The sequence below is a fragment of the Oncorhynchus mykiss genome, chromosome 7 (assembly GCF_013265735.2).
Source record: "Oncorhynchus mykiss isolate Arlee chromosome 7, USDA_OmykA_1.1, whole genome shotgun sequence".
Classification (NCBI taxonomy): Eukaryota; Metazoa; Chordata; class Actinopteri; order Salmoniformes; family Salmonidae; genus Oncorhynchus; species Oncorhynchus mykiss.
In genome coordinates, this window is record NC_048571.1 from 82723722 (window position 1) to 82744795 (window position 21074).

Here is a 21074-nt window from a genome sequence, read left to right on the forward strand (position 1 = left end):
AAGTATTCAACCCCTTTGTTTTGGCGAGCCTAAATAAATTCAGGAGCCACAATCAGCACAATCTATAGGCGGGCCTGTTTTTTTTTTCTTCATGGGACTTCCTGTGTGTACGCTGTGTTACAATACAATGATTGTCAAGTGGTTTTAATCATAAAAAAGTTCAATTAAAAATGACAAAAATCTCAAAGTTAAAACTCAACTAATGAGAAGAGCACCAGCCTTTTCCATACACTGTGATTCATTGGTGGCTAAATAAATTAGAATAGATCTCCCTAGGCCAATGCAGCAGGAACCAAATCAAACCAAATCAAGTAGGCATCTAACTTCCATCGTTAACTTAGTAAAATACATAGGCCAAAAGCCGACAAAATAAAAACAGTAGAAAATATCCTAATGAAAATTCACTTTAATCTCGTTAATCATTAATCTCTCTGCTACGCCTGTCTTCCTCCCTTTCCAACTGTCTGGACTTGAGCTATTGCTAGTGAAGTGCAACATTGTATCAACTCAGCAGGTTGGCGTGCTCAGGCGTACCCGCTCCCTCAACATTATCAGTCCTCCCGAGTGGCGCAGCTGCCCGTGGCGCTGCAGCGACAGTGCTTGAGGCGTCACTACAGACCTGGGTTTGATCCCAGGCTGTGTCACAGCTAGCCATGAACCGTGAGGCGCCGCACAATTGACCAAAAGTGTAGCAGGTTTTGAACTCTGTTTTGAACATTTCCACTCCGAGACTGAATGTTTCCACTCTGAGACTGAACGTTTCCACTCTGAGACTGAACGTTTCCACTCTGAGACTGAACATTTCCACTCTGAGACTGAACGTTTCCACTCTGAGACTGAGCGTTTCCACTCTGAGACTGAGCGTTTCCACTCTGAGACTGAGCGTTTCCACTCTGAGACTGAACGTTTCCACTCTGAGACTGAGCGTTTCCACTCTGAGACTGAGCGTTTCCACTCTGAGACTGAGCGTTTCCACTCTGAGACTGAGCGTTTCCACTCTGAGACTGAGCGTTTCCACTCTGAGACTGAACGTTTCCACTCTGAGACTGAACGTTTCCACTCTGAGACTGAACGTTTCCACTCTGAGACTGAACGTTTCCACTCTGAGACTGAGCGTTTCCACTCTGAGACTGAGCGTTTCCACTCCGAGACTGAACATTTCCACTCCGAGACTGAACGTTTCCACTCCGAGACTGAGAACAGTAAATGACTGTAATACAATCCCTTAACAGAAACGAAGGTCACCAAATGACAGGGATTAACGGTACATATACTAGACCTGCTGGTTACGTATGTAATGGGGAATTTATAAAAAAATATATCTAAACAATGAAACAATGAATAATGGAAGAGTTGGTGGGAGACAGTGGGGTACATTCTGGAGAGCTGAGCTGATCTCCAGAATCCACTCATCGTACTCCGTGTCGTAAGCCTTAGGCAGACTGGTATCCAGGCGATGACAGGTTGCTTTTGTTATGCAAATGTTACACCGCCAGCTTTCATAACACACACCAGACGTGAGAGACATTGATAAACCTGACACACATATTACTGATATAATATGGCCCACATACAACTAAAATAATATTGCAAATTATTATAGACAGATTATCATACTGTTCTCCCTCAATCTGTCTCTCACTTTCTCTCTTTCCCTCTCAGGAGTTCCTGTTGAAGATCTTTTGTGTGTTTCGTAACCTGATGAAGCTCAGTGTCTTTCCCCGGGACTGGAACGTGATGAGGCTGCTGACCAGCAAGTATGTTGTCCTGAACACACACACACACACACATTGACACACTTCCATCCCCCTTTTATAGACACACCTCTACCATCCCCATTTATAGACACGCCTCCATCCATCCCCCTTTTATAGACACACCTCCATCCATCCCCCTTTTATAGACACACCTCCACCCACCCCCTTTTATAGACACACCTCCATCCATCCCCCTTTCATAGACACACCTCCATCCATCTCCCTTTTATAGACACACCTCCATCCATCCCCCTTTTATAGACAGACCTCCATCCATCCCCCTTTTATAGACACACCTCCATCCATCCCCCTTTTATAGACACACCTCCATCCATCCCCCTTTTATAGACACACCTCCATCCATCTTCCTTTTATAGACACACCTCCATCCATCCCCCTTTTATAGACAGACCTCCATCCATCCCCCTTTTATAGACACACCTCCATCCATCCCCCTTTTATAGACACACCTCCATCCATCTCCCTTTTATAGACAGACCTCCATCCATCCCCCTTTTATAGACACACCTCCATCCATCCCCCTTTTATAGACACACCTCCATCCATCCCCCTTTTATAGACACACCTCCATCCATCTTCCTTTTATAGACACACCTCTATCCATCCCCCTTTTATAGACACACCTCCATCCATCCCCCTTTTATACACACACCTCCACCCATCCCCCTGTTATAGACACACCTCCACCCGTCCCCCTTTTATAGACACACCTCCATCCATCCCCCTTTTATAGACACACCTCCATCCATCCCCCTTTTATAGACACACCTCTATCCATCCCCCTTTTATAGACACACCTCTATCCATCCCCCTTTTATACACACACCTCCACCCATCCCCCTGTTATAGACACACCTCCATCCGTCCCCCTTTTATAGACACACCTCCATCCATCCCCCTTTTATAGACACACCTCCATCCATCCCCCTTTTATAGACACACCTCCATCCATCCCCCTTTCATAGACACACCTCCATCCATCCCCCTTTTATAGACACACCTCCATCCATCCCCCTTTTATAGACACACCTCTATCCATCCCCCTTTCATAGACACACCTCTATCCATCCCCCTTTCATAGACACACATCCATCCATCCCCCTTTTATAGACACACCTCCATCCATCCCCCTTTCATAGACACACCTCTATCCATCCCCCTTTCATAGACACACCTCCATCCATCCCCCTTTCATAGACACACCTCCATCCATCCCCCTTTCATAGACACACCTCCATCCATCCCCTTTTATAGACACACCTCTATCCATCCCCCTTTCATAGACACACCTCTATCCATCCCCCTTTCATAGACACACCTCCATCCATCCCCCTTTCATAGACACACCTCTATCCATCCCCCTTTCATAGACACACCTCCATCCATCCCCCTTTTATAGACACACCTCCATCCATCCCCCTTTTATAGACACACCTCCATCCATCTCCCTTTTATAGACACACCTCCATCCATCCCCTTTTATAGACACACCTCCATCCGTCCCCCTTTCATAGACACACCTCCATCCATCCCCTTTTTATAGACACACCTCTATCCATCCCCCTTTCATAGACACACCTCCATCCATCCCCCTTTCATAGACACACCTCTATCCATCCCCCTTTCATAGACACACCTCCATCCATCCCCCTTTTATAGACACACCTCCATCCATCCCCCTTTTATAGACACACCTCCATCCATCTTCCTTTTATAGACACACCTCTATCCATCCTCCTTTTATAGACACACCTCCATCCATCCCCCTTTTATACACACACCTCCACCCATCCCCCTGTTATAGACACACCTCCACCCGTCCCCCTTTTATAGACACACCTCCATCCATCCCCCTTTTATAGACACACCTCCATCCATCCCCCTTTTATAGACACACCTCTATCCATCCCCCTTTTATAGACACACCTCTATCCATCCCCCTTTTATACACACACCTCCACCCATCCCCCTGTTATAGACAAACCTCCATCCGTCCCCCTTTTATAGACACACCTCCATCCATCCCCCTTTTATAGACACACCTCCATCCATCCCCCTTTTATAGACACACCTCCATCCATCCCCCTTTTATAGACACACCTCTATCCATCCCCCTTTTATAGACACACCTCTATCCATCCCCCTTTTATACACACACCTCCACCCATCCCCCTGTTATAGACAAACCTCCATCCGTCCCCCTTTTATAGACACACCTCCATCCATCCCCCTTTTATAGACACACCTCCATCCATCCCCCTTTTATAGACACACCTCCATCCATCCCCCTTTCATAGACACACCTCCATCCATCCCCCTTTTATAGACACACCTCCATCCATCCCCCTTTTATAGACACACCTCTATCCATCCCCCTTTCATAGACACACCTCTATCCATCCCCCTTTCATAGACACACATCCATCCATCCCCCTTTTATAGACACACCTCCATCCATCCCCCTTTCATAGACACACCTCTATCCATCCCCCTTTCATAGACACACCTCCATCCATCCCCCTTTCATAGATACACCTCCATCCATCCCCCTTTCATAGACACACCTCCATCCATCCCCTTTTATAGACACACCTCTATCCATCCCCCTTTCATAGACACACCTCTATCCATCCCCCTTTCATAGACACACCTCCATCCATCCCCCTTTCATAGACACACCTCTATCCATCCCCCTTTCATAGACACACCTCCATCCATCCCCCTTTTATAGACACACCTCCATCCATCCCCCTTTTATAGACACACCTCCATCCATCTCCCTTTTATAGACACACCTCCATCCATCCCCTTTTATAGACACACCTCCATCCGTCCCCCTTTCATAGACACACCTCCATCCATCCCCCTTTTATAGACACACCTCTATCCATCCCCCTTTCATAGACACACCTCCATCCATCCCCCTTTCATAGACACACCTCTATCCATCCCCCTTTCATAGACACACCTCCATCCATCCCCCTTTTATAGACACACCTCCATCCATCCCCCTTTTATAGACACACCTCCATCCATCCCCCTTTTATAGACACACCTCCGTCCATCCCCCTTTTATAGACACACCTCCATCCATCCCCCTTTTATAGACACACCTCCATCCATCTCCCTTTTATAGACACACCTCCATCCATCTCTCTTTTATAGACACACCTCCATCCATCCCCCTTTTATAGACAAACCTCTATCCATCCCCCTTTTATAGACACACCTCCATCCATCCCCTTTTCATAGACACACCTCCATCCATCCCCCTTTTATAGACACACCTCCATCCATCCCCCTTTTATAGACACACCTCCATCCATCCCCCTTTTATAGACAAACCTCTATCCATCCCCCTTTTATAGACACACCTCCATCCATCCCCTTTTCATAGACACACCTCCATCCATCCCCCTTTCATAGACACACCTCCATCCATCCCCCTTTCATAGACACACCTCCATCCATCCCCCTTTTATAGACACACCTCCATCCATCCCCCTTTTATAGACACACCTCCATCCATCCCCCTTTTATAGACACACCTCCATCCATCCCCCTTTTATAGACACACCTCCATCCATCCCCCTTTTATAGACACACCTCCATCCATCTCCCTTTTATAGACACACCTCCATCCATCTCTCTTTTATAGACACACCTCCATCCATCCCCCTTTTATAGACAAACCTCTATCCATCCCCCTTTTATAGACACACCTCCATCCATCCCCTTTTCATAGACACACCTCCATCCATCCCCCTTTTATAGACACACCTCCATCCATCCCCCTTTTATAGACACACCTCCATCCATCCCCCTTTTATAGACAAACCTCTATCCATCCCCCTTTTATAGACACACCTCCATCCATCCCCTTTTCATAGACACACCTCCATCCATCCCCCTTTCATAGACACACCTCCATCCATCCCCCTTTCATAGACACACCTCCATCCATCCCCCTTTTATAGACACACCTCCATCCATCCCCCTTTTATAGACACACCTCCATCCATCCCCCTTTTATAGACACACCTCCATCCATCCCCCTTTTATAGACACACCTCCATCCATCCCCCTTTTATAGACACACCTCCATCCATCTCCCTTTTATAGACACACCTCCATCCATCTCTCTTTTATAGACACACCTCCATCCATCCCCCTTTTATAGACAAACCTCTATCCATCCCCCTTTTATAGACACACCTCCATCCATCCCCTTTTCATAGACACACCTCCATCCATCCCCCTTTTATAGACACACCTCCATCCATCCCCCTTTTATAGACACACCTCCATCCATCCCCCTTTTATAGACAAACCTCTATCCATCCCCCTTTTATAGACACACCTCCATCCATCCCCTTTTCATAGACACACCTCCATCCATCCCCCTTTCATAGACACACCTCCATCCATCCCCCTTTCATAGACACACCTCCATCCATCCCCCTTTTATAGACACACCTCCATCCATCCCCCTTTTATAGACACACCTCCATCCATCCCCCTTTTTTATGTTTTTTCTTGAAATGATTCAATTCAAGATGTATGTGTTATGATGTATTGCTGGTCTACATAAAGCATGTGGAACAGAACCTCGTTCTCTCCATCATCAGACAGGATGGAATAAAACATGTTCTTAATCCTGGAAGCTAACTTTAGACTGGTACCCAGGCTATGACTGTAGACTGGTACCCAGGCTATGACTTTAGACTGGTACCCAGGCTATGACTTTAGACTGGTACCCAGGCTATGACTTTAGACTGGTACCCAGGCTGTGACTTTAGACTGGTACCCAGGCTATGACTGTAGACTGGTACCCAGGCTATGACTGTAGACTGGTACCCAGGCTATGACTTTAGACTGGTACCCAGGCTATGACTTTAGACTGGTACCCAGGCTATGACTTTAGACTGGTACCCAGGCTATGACTGTAGACTTGTACCCAGGCTATGACTGTAGACTGGTACCCAGGCTATGACTTTAGACTGGTACACTAGACTGGTACCCAGGCTATGACTTTAGACTGGTACCCAGGCTATGACTTTAGTATTGTTTTATTTCCCCCTCTAGCATCATAGTGACGACAGCCCAGTGTCTGTCCCCGGCTCTGAACAAAAACTTCACCGAAGCCGACTTTGATTTCAAGGTTTGTGATTTTGACAGAGTGACACACACACACACACGCACGCACGCACACACACACACACACACACACACACACACACACACACACAGCACACATACAAACGCAGGTGTGCTCGCACGCACACACCATACAAGCAAGCATGCAAACACGCACACACACACATACACTCACACACACAGCTTGCCTCCAATCAGCTGTGTCTTTACTGCACCCTGCAGCTCAGTACCCAGCAGGTGCTTTTAGAGGTCGGCTCTGTTTCGGATCGATTGTTTAAAAATAAAAAAATCACGGTTTTCAATTATATTTGTAGACATTATGTATGTTGAATGCTGTAACTACACAGACTAAAACAATACAAGTCCCACGATGGTAGTGACTGTCCATTACTGCTCATCACTTATTAGCCATCATTTCTTCACATTACTTTAACAAAATATTTCAGTTGTTGTTGAAATTACATTTGTTTGATTTGATAACTTTATTATTTTATTTACAAGTCATCATCTCATCTCTATACAGCTGCTGTCTGACAGAATCACTATAGTAGCAGTTGTTTAAAAAATCCTGAAAAATAACCGACAGTTTGGTTAATCGCCCAGCTCTCCTCCCCTCCTCTTCTTGCTCCTCCCCTCCTCTCCTTCCATCTGCTCCTCTCCTTTCACCCTCTCCTCTCCCCTTCCCCTGTCTTCCTCATCCTTCTCTCCTCTCCTCCCCCTCTACTCTCCTCCTCATCTATCCTCTCCTCCCCCTCTACTCTCCTCCTCATCTCTCCTCTCCTCCCCCTCCTCTCCTCCCCCTCTCCTGTCCTCCTCATCCTTCTCTCCTCTCCTCCCCTCTACTCTCCTCCTCATCTCTCCTCTCCCCCTCTTCTCTCCTCCTCATCTCTCCTCTCCCCCTCTTCTCTCCTCCCCCTCTCCTCTCCTCCCCCTCTCCTGTCCTCCTCATCCTTCTCTCCTCTCCTCCCCCTCTACCCTCCTCCTCATCCTTCTCTCCTCTCCTCTCCTCCCCCTCTACCCTCGTCCTCATCTCTTCTCTCCTCTCCCTCTACCCTCCCTTGTAAAGGGTAAATTACATGATTAATGAATAAAGGTTGTTGCAGATTGAGAAAAGATCTACTCCCTAGTGTGGAAATAGTAAAGAAGGAATGCCTTGCTTGACTCAGGACGTCTACTAAACATGATTTCCATTTTTATTTAAAGGGATGTTAAGTGGATTGAACCAGCTGGTAAATAAATGATAGAATGTCGTAGTTTGTAGATTACAGATCTGAATTTGATTCGGTAATGGATGGATGGTAGAGTAGAAATGACATACCTCATAAAAACATAAACATTGTAAGTGAAAAGATTATTAAAATGTTGTGTGAATATAATACTTTTTTCAAATTTGACCTACAAATTGATGAACATTTTACATGTTTTGGTTCTTATTTAACTTGAACTTTTAATGCTAATATATATATGGTCTGTGTGTGTGTCTCTGTCTAGGTGTGGAACTCATACTTCAGTCTGGCTGTTCTCTACATCAACCAGCCCAGCCTACAATTAGAGAACACCACACCAGCCAAGAGGAAGAATGTGTTGGACAAGTAAGACGACTCACAGAGTTGCTGCTCACTCACTAACATCATTTACTATTTTTGTCTGTACACAGCAGCTACAATGTTTGCTGAAAAGGAGCTACCTACAGTGTTTGTAAAGGAGGATGAACTTTAAGTCACTGACTCAAGATCTGTCTTGAAGGACCACTTTGTGGCTCTCAGGTAGCCCAAGGTTCAGGTTGCCCAGGGTTCAGGTTGTCCAGGGTACAGGTAGCCCAGGGTTCAGGTTGCCCAGGGTACAGGTAGCCCAGGGTTCAGGTAGCCCAGGGTACAGGTAGCCCAGGGTTCAGGTTGCCCAGGGTACAGGTAGCCCAGGGTACAGGTAGCCCAGGGTACAGGTAGCCCAGGGTACAGGTAGCCCAGGGTTCAGGTAGCCCAGGGTTCAGGTTGCCCAGGGTTCAGGTTGCCCAGGGTACAGGTAGCCCAGGGTTCAGGTAGCCCAGGGTACAGGTAGCCCAGGGTTCAGGTAGCCCAGGGTACAAGTAGCCCAGGGTTCAGGTAGCCCAGGGTTCAGGTAGCCCAGGGTACAGGTAGCCCAGGGTTCAGGTAGCCCAGGGTACAGGTTGCCCAGGGTACAGGTTGCCCAGGGTACAGGTTGCCCAGGGTACAGGTTGCCCAGGGTACAGGTAGCCCAGGGTTCAGGTTGCCCAAAGTTCTGGATTTTATTAATATAATATAGATTATGTGAGACAATGATCATCACATCAGTTGAATCCCTTCGTTCAGACTAACACCATTTACATGAATCTGTCAACCATGATGAGCAAGACTCATTTTCTCTGAAAGATGTTTAATTTGACAGTGATGTTGAGAGTGTGAGAGTGATAGCAGGTGTATCAGACAAGACTTAGTGACCTACTTTCAGAAGCCATCAAAAGGTCTTTCCTTAATACCCAAGGATGTGTTAGCTCTCTGTCCGTGCCGGTTCACACACTCCCTCTCTCCCTCTCTCCCTCTCTCCCTCTCTCTCTGTCTCTCTGTCTCACTCTCTGTCTCTCTCTCTCTCTCTCTCTCTATTTGTCTTTCTCTCTCCTTCCCTCTCTCTCTCTCTCTTTTTTTTGTAGGGTTTGCTTAATTTTTCATAAGGAAATTACAAACTACAGAAGCCTTTTTTAACCTCAAATACACTACAAGTTTAAAATGACCTGATCAAATTAAGATCCTACATCTATATGGAGCTGTTTCCCATAGAGACACCAGAGTTACCTCCCAAATGGCACCCTATCGCCTTTATAGTGCGCTACTTTTGACCAAGGCCCATTTGGTCGTAGTGCACTAAAGAAGGAATAGGGTGCCATTTTGGAAGCAACACAGAACACCAGCTATCGGTTTTTCAACACTGTTGAGCTGTGCTGCGTGTAGAGTTTGGATCAACACTGGCCTTGCGTGCACCAGTCTGTAGGCTAGCCTGCCCGATGCCGGTCTGTGTGCAAAGCTTTCATAACACATTAGCTAGATAAGACGACTTGTGTGTGTGTGTGTGTGTGTGTGTGTGTGTGTGTGTGTGTGTGTGTGTGTGCGTGTGTGTGTGTGTGTGTGTATTTTAAATGTGTTGGTCATGGCAGGGGGTCTCTCTATTTGCTGAGCCCATCCCAGGCAATAATCCCAACATGCTAAATCTAGGATTATCTTCTCCCATTTAGCCAGGGTTTAGTTTATTTCTGCACGCAGCACATCTCACTCTCTTTCTGTCTAATTGTCTTTCTCGCTTAACTTACTTCATTTTTTCCTTTCTTTCCTTCTTTCTTGTGTTATTCCTTCCTGTTTCTCACGTTGCCTTGTTCACTTCCTGTTTCTCACACACGTTATTTTAGAAGAGAGCGCTGTATGAGGCTTAAGGTTCACTCCCCTCACGCTTGAAGCACACACTATGTAGACTTCTGTAATTCTGTGTGATCATCGTGGAATGATGCTCTTCAATCTCAGTACATTTCCTCATCTGTTAACTGTAGGAATACCAATATCCTATATATAGAATATCCAATACATGTCCACTGTGCCACAGCCAGAGATCTCTGTCTATAACTCTATACCTGTTGTTTTGTTGCTAGGTATGGTGACATGAGGGTGATGATGGCCTACGAGCTCTTCAGCATGTGGCAGAACCTTGGTGAGTACCCAGCATCATTCAGCCTATATTTTTTGGGTAGGGGGGGGGTACCCACCATCATTCAGAACCTTAGTGACATTTATATTCACTAAAACAGGAAAGGGCCTTCCCCAAAGTCGGAAGCACAAAATAAAATTTGATTTGAGATTCGTCTAGAATGTCATTGTATGCTGTAGCGGTAAGAATTCCCTTCACTAGAACTAAGGGGCCTAGGTAAGGTATGAAAAACAGCCCCAGACCATTAATCCTCATCCACCAAACTTTAAAGTTGCGACTATGCGTTCAGGCAGGTAGCGTTCTCCTGGCATCCGCCAAACCCAGATTTGTCCGTCGGACTGCAAGATGGTGAAGCGTGATTCATCGCTCCAGAAAACCTGTGTCCACTGCTCCAGTCCAATGGCGGCGAGCTTTACACCACTCCAGCCGACGCTTGGGATTGTGCATGGTGAACTGAGGCTTGTGTGCGGCTGCTCGGCCATGGAAACACATTTCAAGAAGCCCCAGACGAACAGTTATTGTGCTGATGTTGCTTCCAGAGGCAGTTTGGAACTCGGTAGTGAGTGTTGCAACTGAGGACAGACGATTTTTACGCACTACGCCCTTCAGCAGTCGGATGTCCATTTCTGTGAGCTTGTGTGGCCTGCCACTTTGTGGCTGAGCCGGTGTTGCTCCTAGACATTTCCACTTCACAATAACAGCACTTACAGTTGACCGGGGCAGCTCTAGTAGGGCAGAAATTTGACAAACTGACTTGTTGGACAGGTGACATCCTATGACGGTGCCACGTTGAAAGTCACTGAGCTCTTCAGTATGAGCCATTCTACTACCAATGTTTGTCTATGGAGATTGCATGGCTGTGCGCTCGATTCTATACACCTGTCAGCAACGGGTGTGGCTGAAATAGCAGAATCCACATACTTTTGTATATTTTGTGTATCTCTCAAACACACACTTCATTTCAGTTGAGCAGACAAATGTTTTAGCAATACTGACCTCTAATGGTGATCGGAAGTATTGCAACACAAACATAATTTAAATAGCGTAGAACACATAACTGCTTACCTATTATCTTACCATGCTTTCCTGTCACACACACAGCATTCTAGTCAAACCGCAAATAGACACCTTGGATTGGATTGATGTACAGTCTGACTCCTCTTCCTGTCCTCTCCAGGTGAGAACAAGATCCACTTCATCCCAGGTATGATAGGTCCCTTCCTGGGTGTGACCCTGGTGCCTCAGGGGGAGGTCAGGAACATCATGATCCCTATCTTCCACGACATGATGGACTGGGAGCAGAGGAAGAACGGGAACTTCAAACAGGTCAGAGTTCATACCTTATATTTCTTCAGGTCAGAGTTCATACCTTATATTTCTTCAGGTCAGGGTTCATACCTTATATTTCTTCAGGTCAGAGTTCATACCTTATATTTCTTCAGGTCAGAGTTCATACCTTATATTTCTTCAGGTCAGAGTTCATACCTTATATTTCATCAGGTCAGAGTTCATACCTTATATTTCTTCAGGTCAGGGTTCATACCTTATATTTCATCAGGTCAGAGTTCATACCTTATATTTCATGAGGTCAGGGTTGCCGTTATTTTATTTCACAAAACAATATCTTTCTCTACTCAAGATCTGCAGCAGAAATGTTCCCTCGGAGACGGTGTATCGTGTTGACAACCCACAGATACACCTGTAGAAGAACACTGGTTTACGTCTTGTTGTAACGTCACCTGAATTGACTTGTGTTCAGGTGGAGGCAGAGCTGATTGACAAGCTAGACAGTCTGGTGTCTGAGGGGAAAGGAGATGAGAACTACCGCGAGCTCTTCAGCCTGCTGTGAGTTAAGAACACACACATATTCAAACACACACACCTACACACACGCACGCACGCACTCACACACGCACGCACACACGCACGCACGCACACACACACCTACACACACACACACACACACACACACACCCACTCTTATAATAACCATTTCTTTACCTGCTACCTTTATAACGTTGTGTTGGCTCCAACCTGTTGGTTTCTACCTGCTACCTTTATAACGTTGTGTTGGCTCCAACCTGTTGGTTTCTACCTGCTACCTTTATAACGTTGTGTTGGCTCCAACCTGTTGGTTTCTACCTGCTACCTTTATAACGTTGTGTTGGCTCCAACCTGTTGGTTTCTACCTGCTACCTTTATAACGTTGTGTTGGCTCTAACCTGTTGGTTTCTACCTGCTACCTTTATAACGTTGTGTTGGCTCTAACCTGTTGGTTTCTACCTGCTACCTTTATAACGTTGTGTTGGCTCCAACCTGTTGGTTTCTACCTGCTACCTTTATAACGTTGTGTTGGCTCCAACCTGTTGGTTTCTACCTGCTACCTTTATAACGTTGTGTTGGCTCTAACCTGTTGGTTTCTACCTGCTACCTTTATAACGTTGCGTTGGCTCTAACCTGTTGGTTTCTACCTGCTACCTTTATAACGTTGTGTTGGCTCTAACCTGTTGGTTTCTACCTGCTACCTTTATAACGTTGTGTTGGCTCCAACCTGTTGGTTTCTACCTGCTACCTTTATAACGTTGTGTTGGCTCCAACCTGTTGGTTTCTACCTGCTACCTTTATAACGTTGTGTTGGCTCCAACCTGTTGGTTTCTACCTGCTACCTTTATAACGTTGTGTTGGCTCCAACCTGTTGGTTTCTACCTGCTACCTTTATAACGTTGTGTTGGCTCCAACCTGTTGGTTTCTACCTGCTACCTTTATAACGTTGTGTTGCCTCTAACCTGTTGGTTTCTACCTGCTACCTTTATAACGTTGTGTTGCCTCTAACCTGTTGGTTTCTACCTGCTACCTTTATAACGTTGCGTTGGCTCTAACCTGTTGGTTTCTACCTGCTACCTTTATAACGTTGTGTTGCCTCTAACCTGTTGGTTTCTACCTGCTACCTTTATAACGTTGTGTTGGCTCCAACCTGTTGGTTTCTACCTGCTACCTTTATAACGTTGTGTTGGCTCCAACCTGTTGGTTTCTACCTGCTACCTTTATAACGTTGTGTTGGCTCTAAGCTGTTGGTTTCTACCTGCTACCTTTATAACGTTGTGTTGCCTCTAACCTGTTGGTTTCTACCTGCTACCTTTATAACGTTGTGTTGCCTCTAACCTGTTGGTTTCTACCTGCTACCTTTATAACGTTGTGTTGGCTCTAACCTGTTGGTTTCTACCTGCTACCTTTATAACGTTGTGTTGGCTCCAACCTGTTGGTTTCTACCTGCTACCTTTATAACGTTGTGTTGGCTCCAACCTGTTGGTTTCTACCTGCTACCTTTATAACGTTGTGTTGGCTCCAACCTGTTGGTTTCTACCTGCTACCTTTATAATAACCATGTCTTTACCCCCTACCTTTTTATAACACTATAACGCTTGCCTCTTTCTGCTGCGTGTGGGATTAGAACCCAGCTCTTTGGGCCTTACCCCAGGTAAGATAACCCACCTCTAACAGTCTACTGCCCCTAACTCCTCTCTACATGCTCTCAAATTACGTACTGCTGTGTGTACATGACATTCATCACTCAAACTTCACCTTGGTGTATTGATTGATATATCATCTGTGTGCCGACACTTGACGTTGTCTATAGGTTAATTTCCTCAAACCGAGCCGTGGTGTATTGATTAAGGCATATATGTTTGTTTCTCTCTTTTGTTTTCACAGCCTGCTGGAGAAAATCGAGCAGGAGACTTGGAGGGAGACGGGAATCTCCTTCGTCACCTCTGTCACGCGGCTGATGGAACGTCTGTTGGACTACAGGTAGTACAGGACAGGTCCTTGTTATTGTAACACCAGCACGTCTGCTAAGAGACGGTAGAGTTCAGCATATGAGAGCAGGAGGCTCTCCACACGGTAAATCAATCCCTGATGTGGTCTTCTGTCTGTTTAGGGACTGCATGAAAGGAGACGAGACAGAGAACAAGAAGATTGGCTGTACTGTCAACCTGTTGGTAAGACACCGTAGACTCTGGCTGTACTGTCAACCTGTTGGTAAGACACCGTAGACTCTGGCTGTACTGTCAACCTGTTGGTAAGACACCGTAGACTCTGGCTGTACTGTCAACCTGTTGGTAAGACACCGTAGACTCTGGCTGTACTGTCAACCTGTTGGTAAGACACTGTAGACTCTGCCTGTACTGTCAACCTGTTGATAAGACACTGTAGACTCTGGCTGTACTGTCAACCTGTTGATAAGATACTATAGACTCTGTCTGTACTGTCAACCTGTTGATAAGATACTATAGACTCTGGCTGTACTGTCAACCTGTTGGTAAGACACCGTAGACTCTGGCTGTACTGTCAACCTGTTGGTAAGACACTGTAGACTCTGGCTGTACTGTCAACCTGTTGATAAGACACTGTAGACTCTGGCTGTACTGTCAACCTGTTGATAAGATACTATAGACTCTGTCTGTACTGTCAACCTGTTGATAAGATACTATAGACTCTGGCTGTACTGTCAACCTGTTGATAAGACACTGTAGACTCTGGATGTACTGTCAACCTGTTGGTAAGACACTGTAGACTCTGGCTGTACTGTCAACCTGTTGGTAAGACACTGTAGACTCCGACTACAGGTACCTCATCTGCACCAACTATTACAACATAACTGTCACTGTGTCAGGCTGAGAAAGTGGAACAGAAATAGCGAGAGGCACTGCAGGATTTGTCTTGTTTTTCTTATTTTGTGTCTGTTTGTTCCCTAGAACTTCTACAAGTCAGAGATCAACAAGGAGGAGATGTACATCCGCTACATCCACAAGCTGTGTGGCATGCACCTCCAGGCTGAGAACTACACAGGTAATACAACATCCACAAGCTGTGTGGCATGCACCTCCAGGCTGAGAACTACACAGGTAATACAACATCCACAAGCTGTGTGGCATGCACCTCCAGGCTGAGAACTACACAGGTAATACAACATCCACAAGCTGTGTGGCATGCACCTCCAGGCTGAGAACTACACAGGTAATACAACATCCACAAGCTGTGTGGCATGCACCTCCAGGCTGACAACTACACAGGTAATACAACATCCACAAGTTGTGTGGCATGCACCTCCAGGCTGACAACTACACAGGTAATACAACATCCACAAGCTGTGTGGCATGCACCTCCAGGCTGAGAACTACACAGGTAATACAACATCCACAAGCTGTGTGGCATGCACCTCCAGGCTGAGAACTACACAGGTAATACAACATCCACAAGCTGTGTGGCATGCACCTCCAGGCTGAGAACTACACAGGTAATACAACATCCACAAGCTGTGTGGCATGCACCTCCAGGCTGAGAACTACACAGGTAATACAACATCCACAAGCTGTGTGGCATGCACCTCCAGGCTGAGAACTACACAAGTAATACAACATCCACAAGCTGTGTGGCATGCACCTCCAGGCTGAGAACTACACAGGTAATACAACATCCACAAGCTGTGTGGCATGCACCTCCAGGCTGAGAACTACACAGGTAATACAACATCCACAAGCTGTGTGGCATGCACCTCCAGGCTGAGAACTACACAAGTAATACAACATCCACAAGCTGTGTGGCATGCACCTCCAGGCTGACAACTACACAGGTTAGATACTCGCACACAAACCTATTCCCTCACAAAGGGAACGAGCGTGCTAGCTATTACCTGTGGAATAACCTTTACTTTTAACATTGCTGTGCTTTACTGCTACAGATGTAGGATCTTAATTTGATCACTATTTTGTTGCTGAGAATTTTCCTACACAACAGAAAATGTAACTTGTAGTTTATTTGAGGTTTAAAAATACTTTTAAAGTTGGTAATTTTCATTTTGAAATGTCAGACTTGATTTGCCCTAATGAAAAACGTATCAACCCTTACAAAAATGTCCATTAATTATAATCCACATAATAATTACTTTCCTGCTGTAGCAAACTGGCTCAAATTAAGATCCTAAATCTGCATAGGTACACTCAATATGGTCGCCGGAATGTCCCTTCTAGTGACTCTCTTTCTATAATTCTAGAGAGGCTGATTTCACCCTGCTGTTGAACTGGGTTTGGTCCCTAGAACTGCACTATCAATCTGAGGGTTTTCCTCCACTACCCAGCTATGTGTTGTTCACTATGATGTATATACACTATATGTCTGTACGTTACTCTACAGAGGCTGCGTTCACACTGCTGTTGTACTGGGAGCTGCTGCATTGGGAGGAGAGGCCTCTGAGGGAGTTCCTCCACTACCCAGCCCAGAGCGAGTGGCATCGCAAAGAGGGCCTCTGTCGTAAGGTCATCAACTACTTCAACAAGGGCAAGGTAGGTGGAAGAACACAATGGAACACTAAAGTGTCATCAATCGTTTACTCTCATAATCAATCAATCAATCAACCCATTAACTCATGAACCAACAGCTATAGCAGTATTTGTCCGTATTGAAAACAAACTAATTACTGATACATTTTCACATCCGGAACTGTGTTTCTTCAGTGCTGGGAGTATGGGATACCGCTGTGCAGAGAGCTGGCTTACCAGTATGAGACCCTGTACGACTACCAAAGCCTCAGCTGGATAAGGGTAATTAGATGTAGTACATGACTGATGTTTGTGAACTTTCATGACCCAGATTTTCATCAAATGTCAACGGAAGATTTGCGCAGAAATGTAGGATTCAGCCTTTTGTTTTGTCTGAATATTTAGGATTCAGCCTTTTGTTTTGTCTGAATATTTAGGATTCAGTCTTTTGTTTTGTCTGAATATTTAGGATTCAGTCTTTTGTTTTGTCTGAATATTTAGGATTCAGCCTTTTGTTTTGTCCGAATATTTAGGATTCAGTCTTTTGTTTTGTCCGAATATTTAGGATTCAGTCTTTTGTTTTGTCAGAAAATGGAGGCAGCGTACTATGACAACATCATGGAGCAGCAACGTCTAGAACCTGAGTTCTTCAGGGTGGGCTTCTACGGACGCAAGTTCCCCTTCTTCCTAAGAGTGAGTCAAATCCATGCTCCCAAATCACACCCTTTATAGTGCACTCCTTATTTAGGGCACATCCCAAATTACACCCTATTCCCTATGTTGTGCACTACTCCTGTTCTGACCAGAGTAAGTCAATTCTACTGCATAGGTAAGATCCCAAATGAAACTCTATACCCTACCCTAGATAGTGCACTATTTCTGCCCAGAACCACATAAGGAATAGTGTAATTTGAGATACAATCGATGACCTTATAATTTGCCACTGAATGTCATTGCTTGAGATAAGTCATATTCTGTTCTATATTGAGACTCATATTGTACAGAGTGAATATTATTCTGTTCAGAATATTCTAGTTCTTTATTGAGACTCACATTATTCTATTCAGAATATTCTAGTTCTTTATTGAGACTCAGATTGTACAGAGCGAATATTATTCTGTTCAGAATATTCTAGTTTTTACTCATCCCAGGATGTGTCCCCTAACAGAACAAGGAGTTTGTCTGTCGTGGTCATGACTACGAACGTTTAGAAGCCTTCCAGCAAAGGATGCTGGGAGAATTCCCACAAGCCATTGCCATGCAACACCCTAACCAACCAGACGAGGCCATTTTACAGTGTGACGCCCAGTGTATCCTTCTACAATAAAGTTGGAAACCGGAGCTTTAGTATGTATGTGTGTGTGTGTCTGTGTGCTTTTGTATGTGCATAATGTGTATGTGAACATGTCCCTATGCCTTCCCCAAAAAACCTTCCTTCCACCCAAACTGTGTTCCTTGACACGCCACCCCTCAGACCTCCAGATCTACGCCGTTTCGGCGGTACCGGAGAACGTCAACGTTCTCCAGATGGACCGGGTTCCAGACCGCATCAAGAGCTTCTACCGAGTCAACAACGTGCGTCGTTTTCGCTACGACCGGCCCTTCCACAAAGGATCCAAAGACCGAGAGAACGAGTTCAAGAGCTTGTGGATCGAGAGGACTACGCTGATCCTCACACATCCTCTCCCTGGTATCTCCCGCTGGTTTGAGGTGGAGAAGAGAGAGCTGGTGAGTAACCATCGTTTCCCAAAGTCGTCATCAACCTTGTGATTATTTGAATCCGACGTGTAGTGGGCAAAATGTGCCCCCCTTGGCGTCCACAGGATCGAGTTTGGGAAACGCAGCTATACAGTAATGACGATATTAGTGCCACTGTGTTACCGATGCCCTGCTTTTGTACAGCAGATGAAAATAAGTACTAAAAATCTGTCACATGCTGTAATGAGGATGTGTAGCATAACGTAGTGTAGCATAACATAACATACTATGGCTTGCGAAAGTATTCACCCCCTTGGCATTTTTCCTATTTTGTTGCCTTAGAACCTGGAATTAAAATAAAAACGTTTGGGGGGGTTGTATCATTTGATTTACACAACATGCCTACTACTTTGAAGATGCAAAATATTTTTTGTGAAACAAATAAGACAAAAAAAACAGAACTTGAGCTTGCATAATTATTCACGCCCCCCCCAAAGTCAATACTTTGTTGCACCACCAAGTCTCTTGGGGGTATGTCTCTATAAGCCTGGCACGTCAAGCCACTGGGATTTTTGCCCATTCTTCAAGGCAAAACTGCTTCAGCTCCTTCAAGTTGGATGGGTTCCGCTGGTGTACTGCAATCTTTAAGTCATACCACAGATTCTCAATTGGATTGAGGTCTGAGCTTTGACTAGGCCATTCCAAGATGTTTAAATGTTTCCCCTTAAACCACTGGTGTGTTGTTTTAGCAGTATGCTTAGGGTCATTATCCTACTGGAAGGTGAACCTCTGTCCCAGTCTCAAATCTCTGGAAGACTGAAACAGGTTTTCCCTCAAGAATTTCCCTGTATTTAGCGCCATCCATCATTCCTTCAATTCTGACCAGTTTCCAAGTCCCTACCGATGAAAAACATCTCCACAACATGATGCTGCCACCACCATGCTTTACTGTGGGGATGAGGCTCTCGGGGTGATGAGAGCTGTTTGGTTTGCCCCAGACATAGTGTTTTCCTTGATGGCCAAAAATATTCATTTTAGTCTCATCTGACCAGAGTACCTTCTTCTATATATGTTTGGGGAGTCTCCCACATGCCTTTTTGGCAAAACACTAAACATGTTTGCTTATAGAAAAAAATAAGCAATGGTAATACTTCCGTAAAGCCCAGCTCTGTGGAGTGAACGGCTTAAAGTGATCCTATGGACAGATACTCCAATCTCTGCTGTGGAGCTTTGCAGCTCCTTCAGGGTTATCTTTGGTCTCTTTGTTGCCTCTCTGATTAATGCCCTCCTTGCCTGATCCCTGAGTTTTGGTCGGCAGCCCTCTCTTGGCAGGTTTGTTGCGGTGCCATATTCTTTCAATTTTTTAATAATGGATTTAATGGTGCTCCGTGGGATGTTCAAAGTTTCAGATATTTTTTTATAACCCTGATCTGTTCTCCTTGGTCTTCATGGTGCCCCTTGCTTAGTGGTGTTGCAGACTCTGGGGCCTTTCAGAACAGGTGTATATATATATATATATATATATATACTGAGATCATGTGACAGATCATGTGACACTTAGATTGCACACATGTGGACTTTATTTAACTAATTGTGTGACTTCTGAAGGTAATTGGTTGCACCAGATCTTATTTAGGGGCTTCATAGCAAAGGGGGTGAATACAAATACACTTACCACTTTTCCGTTTTTCATTTTTTATAATTTATTTAAACAAGTTTTTTTTTTTCATTTCACTTGACCAATTTGGACTATTTTGTATATGTCCACTACATGAAATCCAAATAAAAATCCATTTAAATTACAGGTTGTAATGCAACAAAATAGGAAAAACATCAAGGGGGATGAATACTTTTGCAAGGCACTGTAACGTAGCATAGCGTAACATAACGTAGCATAGTGTAATGTAATGTTGCATAGCGTAGCATAGTGTAATGTAATGTTGCATAACGTAGCGTAGCATTGCATTGCATGGCATAGCATAGCGTAACATAACCTAGTATAGTGTAATGTAGTGTTGCATAGCATAGTGTAATGTAATGTTGCATAACGTAGCATAGCATTGCGTAGCGTAGTGTTGCGTAACGTAACATAACATAGCATACTGTAACGTATCATAACATAATATCACGTGGCATTGTGTAGAATAACGTAGGATAACGTAATGTAACATGAAAGTAAATGGCCTATTATACTCTTATTCTTCTTGGGTTTTTTTTCTTATTGAACCTCAATCTTCCAGGGCTGTTATATTTTGGTGGCGGCAGCACTACCACTAGACCAAGTCTAAAAATACACTGTTACAGTTCTTCTATGATGTTTTTACCAGATTGAGGTGAGTCCTCTGGAGAATGCCATCTACGTGGTGGAGAACAAGAACCATGAGCTACGGACCCTGATCAGCCAGTACCAACA

The 21074-nt window shown here is 45.0% G+C and overlaps 1 protein-coding gene across 7 annotated transcripts in view; it reads left to right on the forward strand.

Annotated features, from left to right (window-relative positions):
• dock3 (dedicator of cytokinesis 3) overlaps nucleotides 1–21074 on the forward strand; it is a 410366-nt gene that overhangs the window by 369322 nt on the left and 19970 nt on the right. For 6 of the 7 annotated variants that reach the window (XM_036984224.1, XM_036984227.1, XM_036984223.1 and 3 more), the window contains exons 28-43: nucleotides 1663–1757; nucleotides 6864–6939; nucleotides 8427–8527; nucleotides 10591–10649; nucleotides 11824–11972; nucleotides 12406–12491; nucleotides 14098–14124; nucleotides 14358–14453; nucleotides 14584–14644; nucleotides 15401–15494; nucleotides 16839–16987; nucleotides 17159–17245; nucleotides 17552–17656; nucleotides 18132–18273; nucleotides 18438–18691; nucleotides 20989–21074. The exon at nucleotides 20989–21074 is cut by the window's right edge and continues 94 nt beyond it. In XM_036984224.1, the coding sequence (XP_036840119.1) occupies nucleotides 1663–1757; nucleotides 6864–6939; nucleotides 8427–8527; nucleotides 10591–10649; nucleotides 11824–11972; nucleotides 12406–12491; nucleotides 14098–14124; nucleotides 14358–14453; nucleotides 14584–14644; nucleotides 15401–15494; nucleotides 16839–16987; nucleotides 17159–17245; nucleotides 17552–17656; nucleotides 18132–18273; nucleotides 18438–18691; nucleotides 20989–21074 (1667 nt within the window). The remainder of the gene's footprint in view (nucleotides 1–1662; nucleotides 1758–6863; nucleotides 6940–8426; nucleotides 8528–10590; nucleotides 10650–11823; nucleotides 11973–12405; nucleotides 12492–14097; nucleotides 14125–14357; nucleotides 14454–14583; nucleotides 14645–15400; nucleotides 15495–16838; nucleotides 16988–17158; nucleotides 17246–17551; nucleotides 17657–18131; nucleotides 18274–18437; nucleotides 18692–20988) is intronic. The other variant, XM_036984228.1, reaches the window with a different exon arrangement.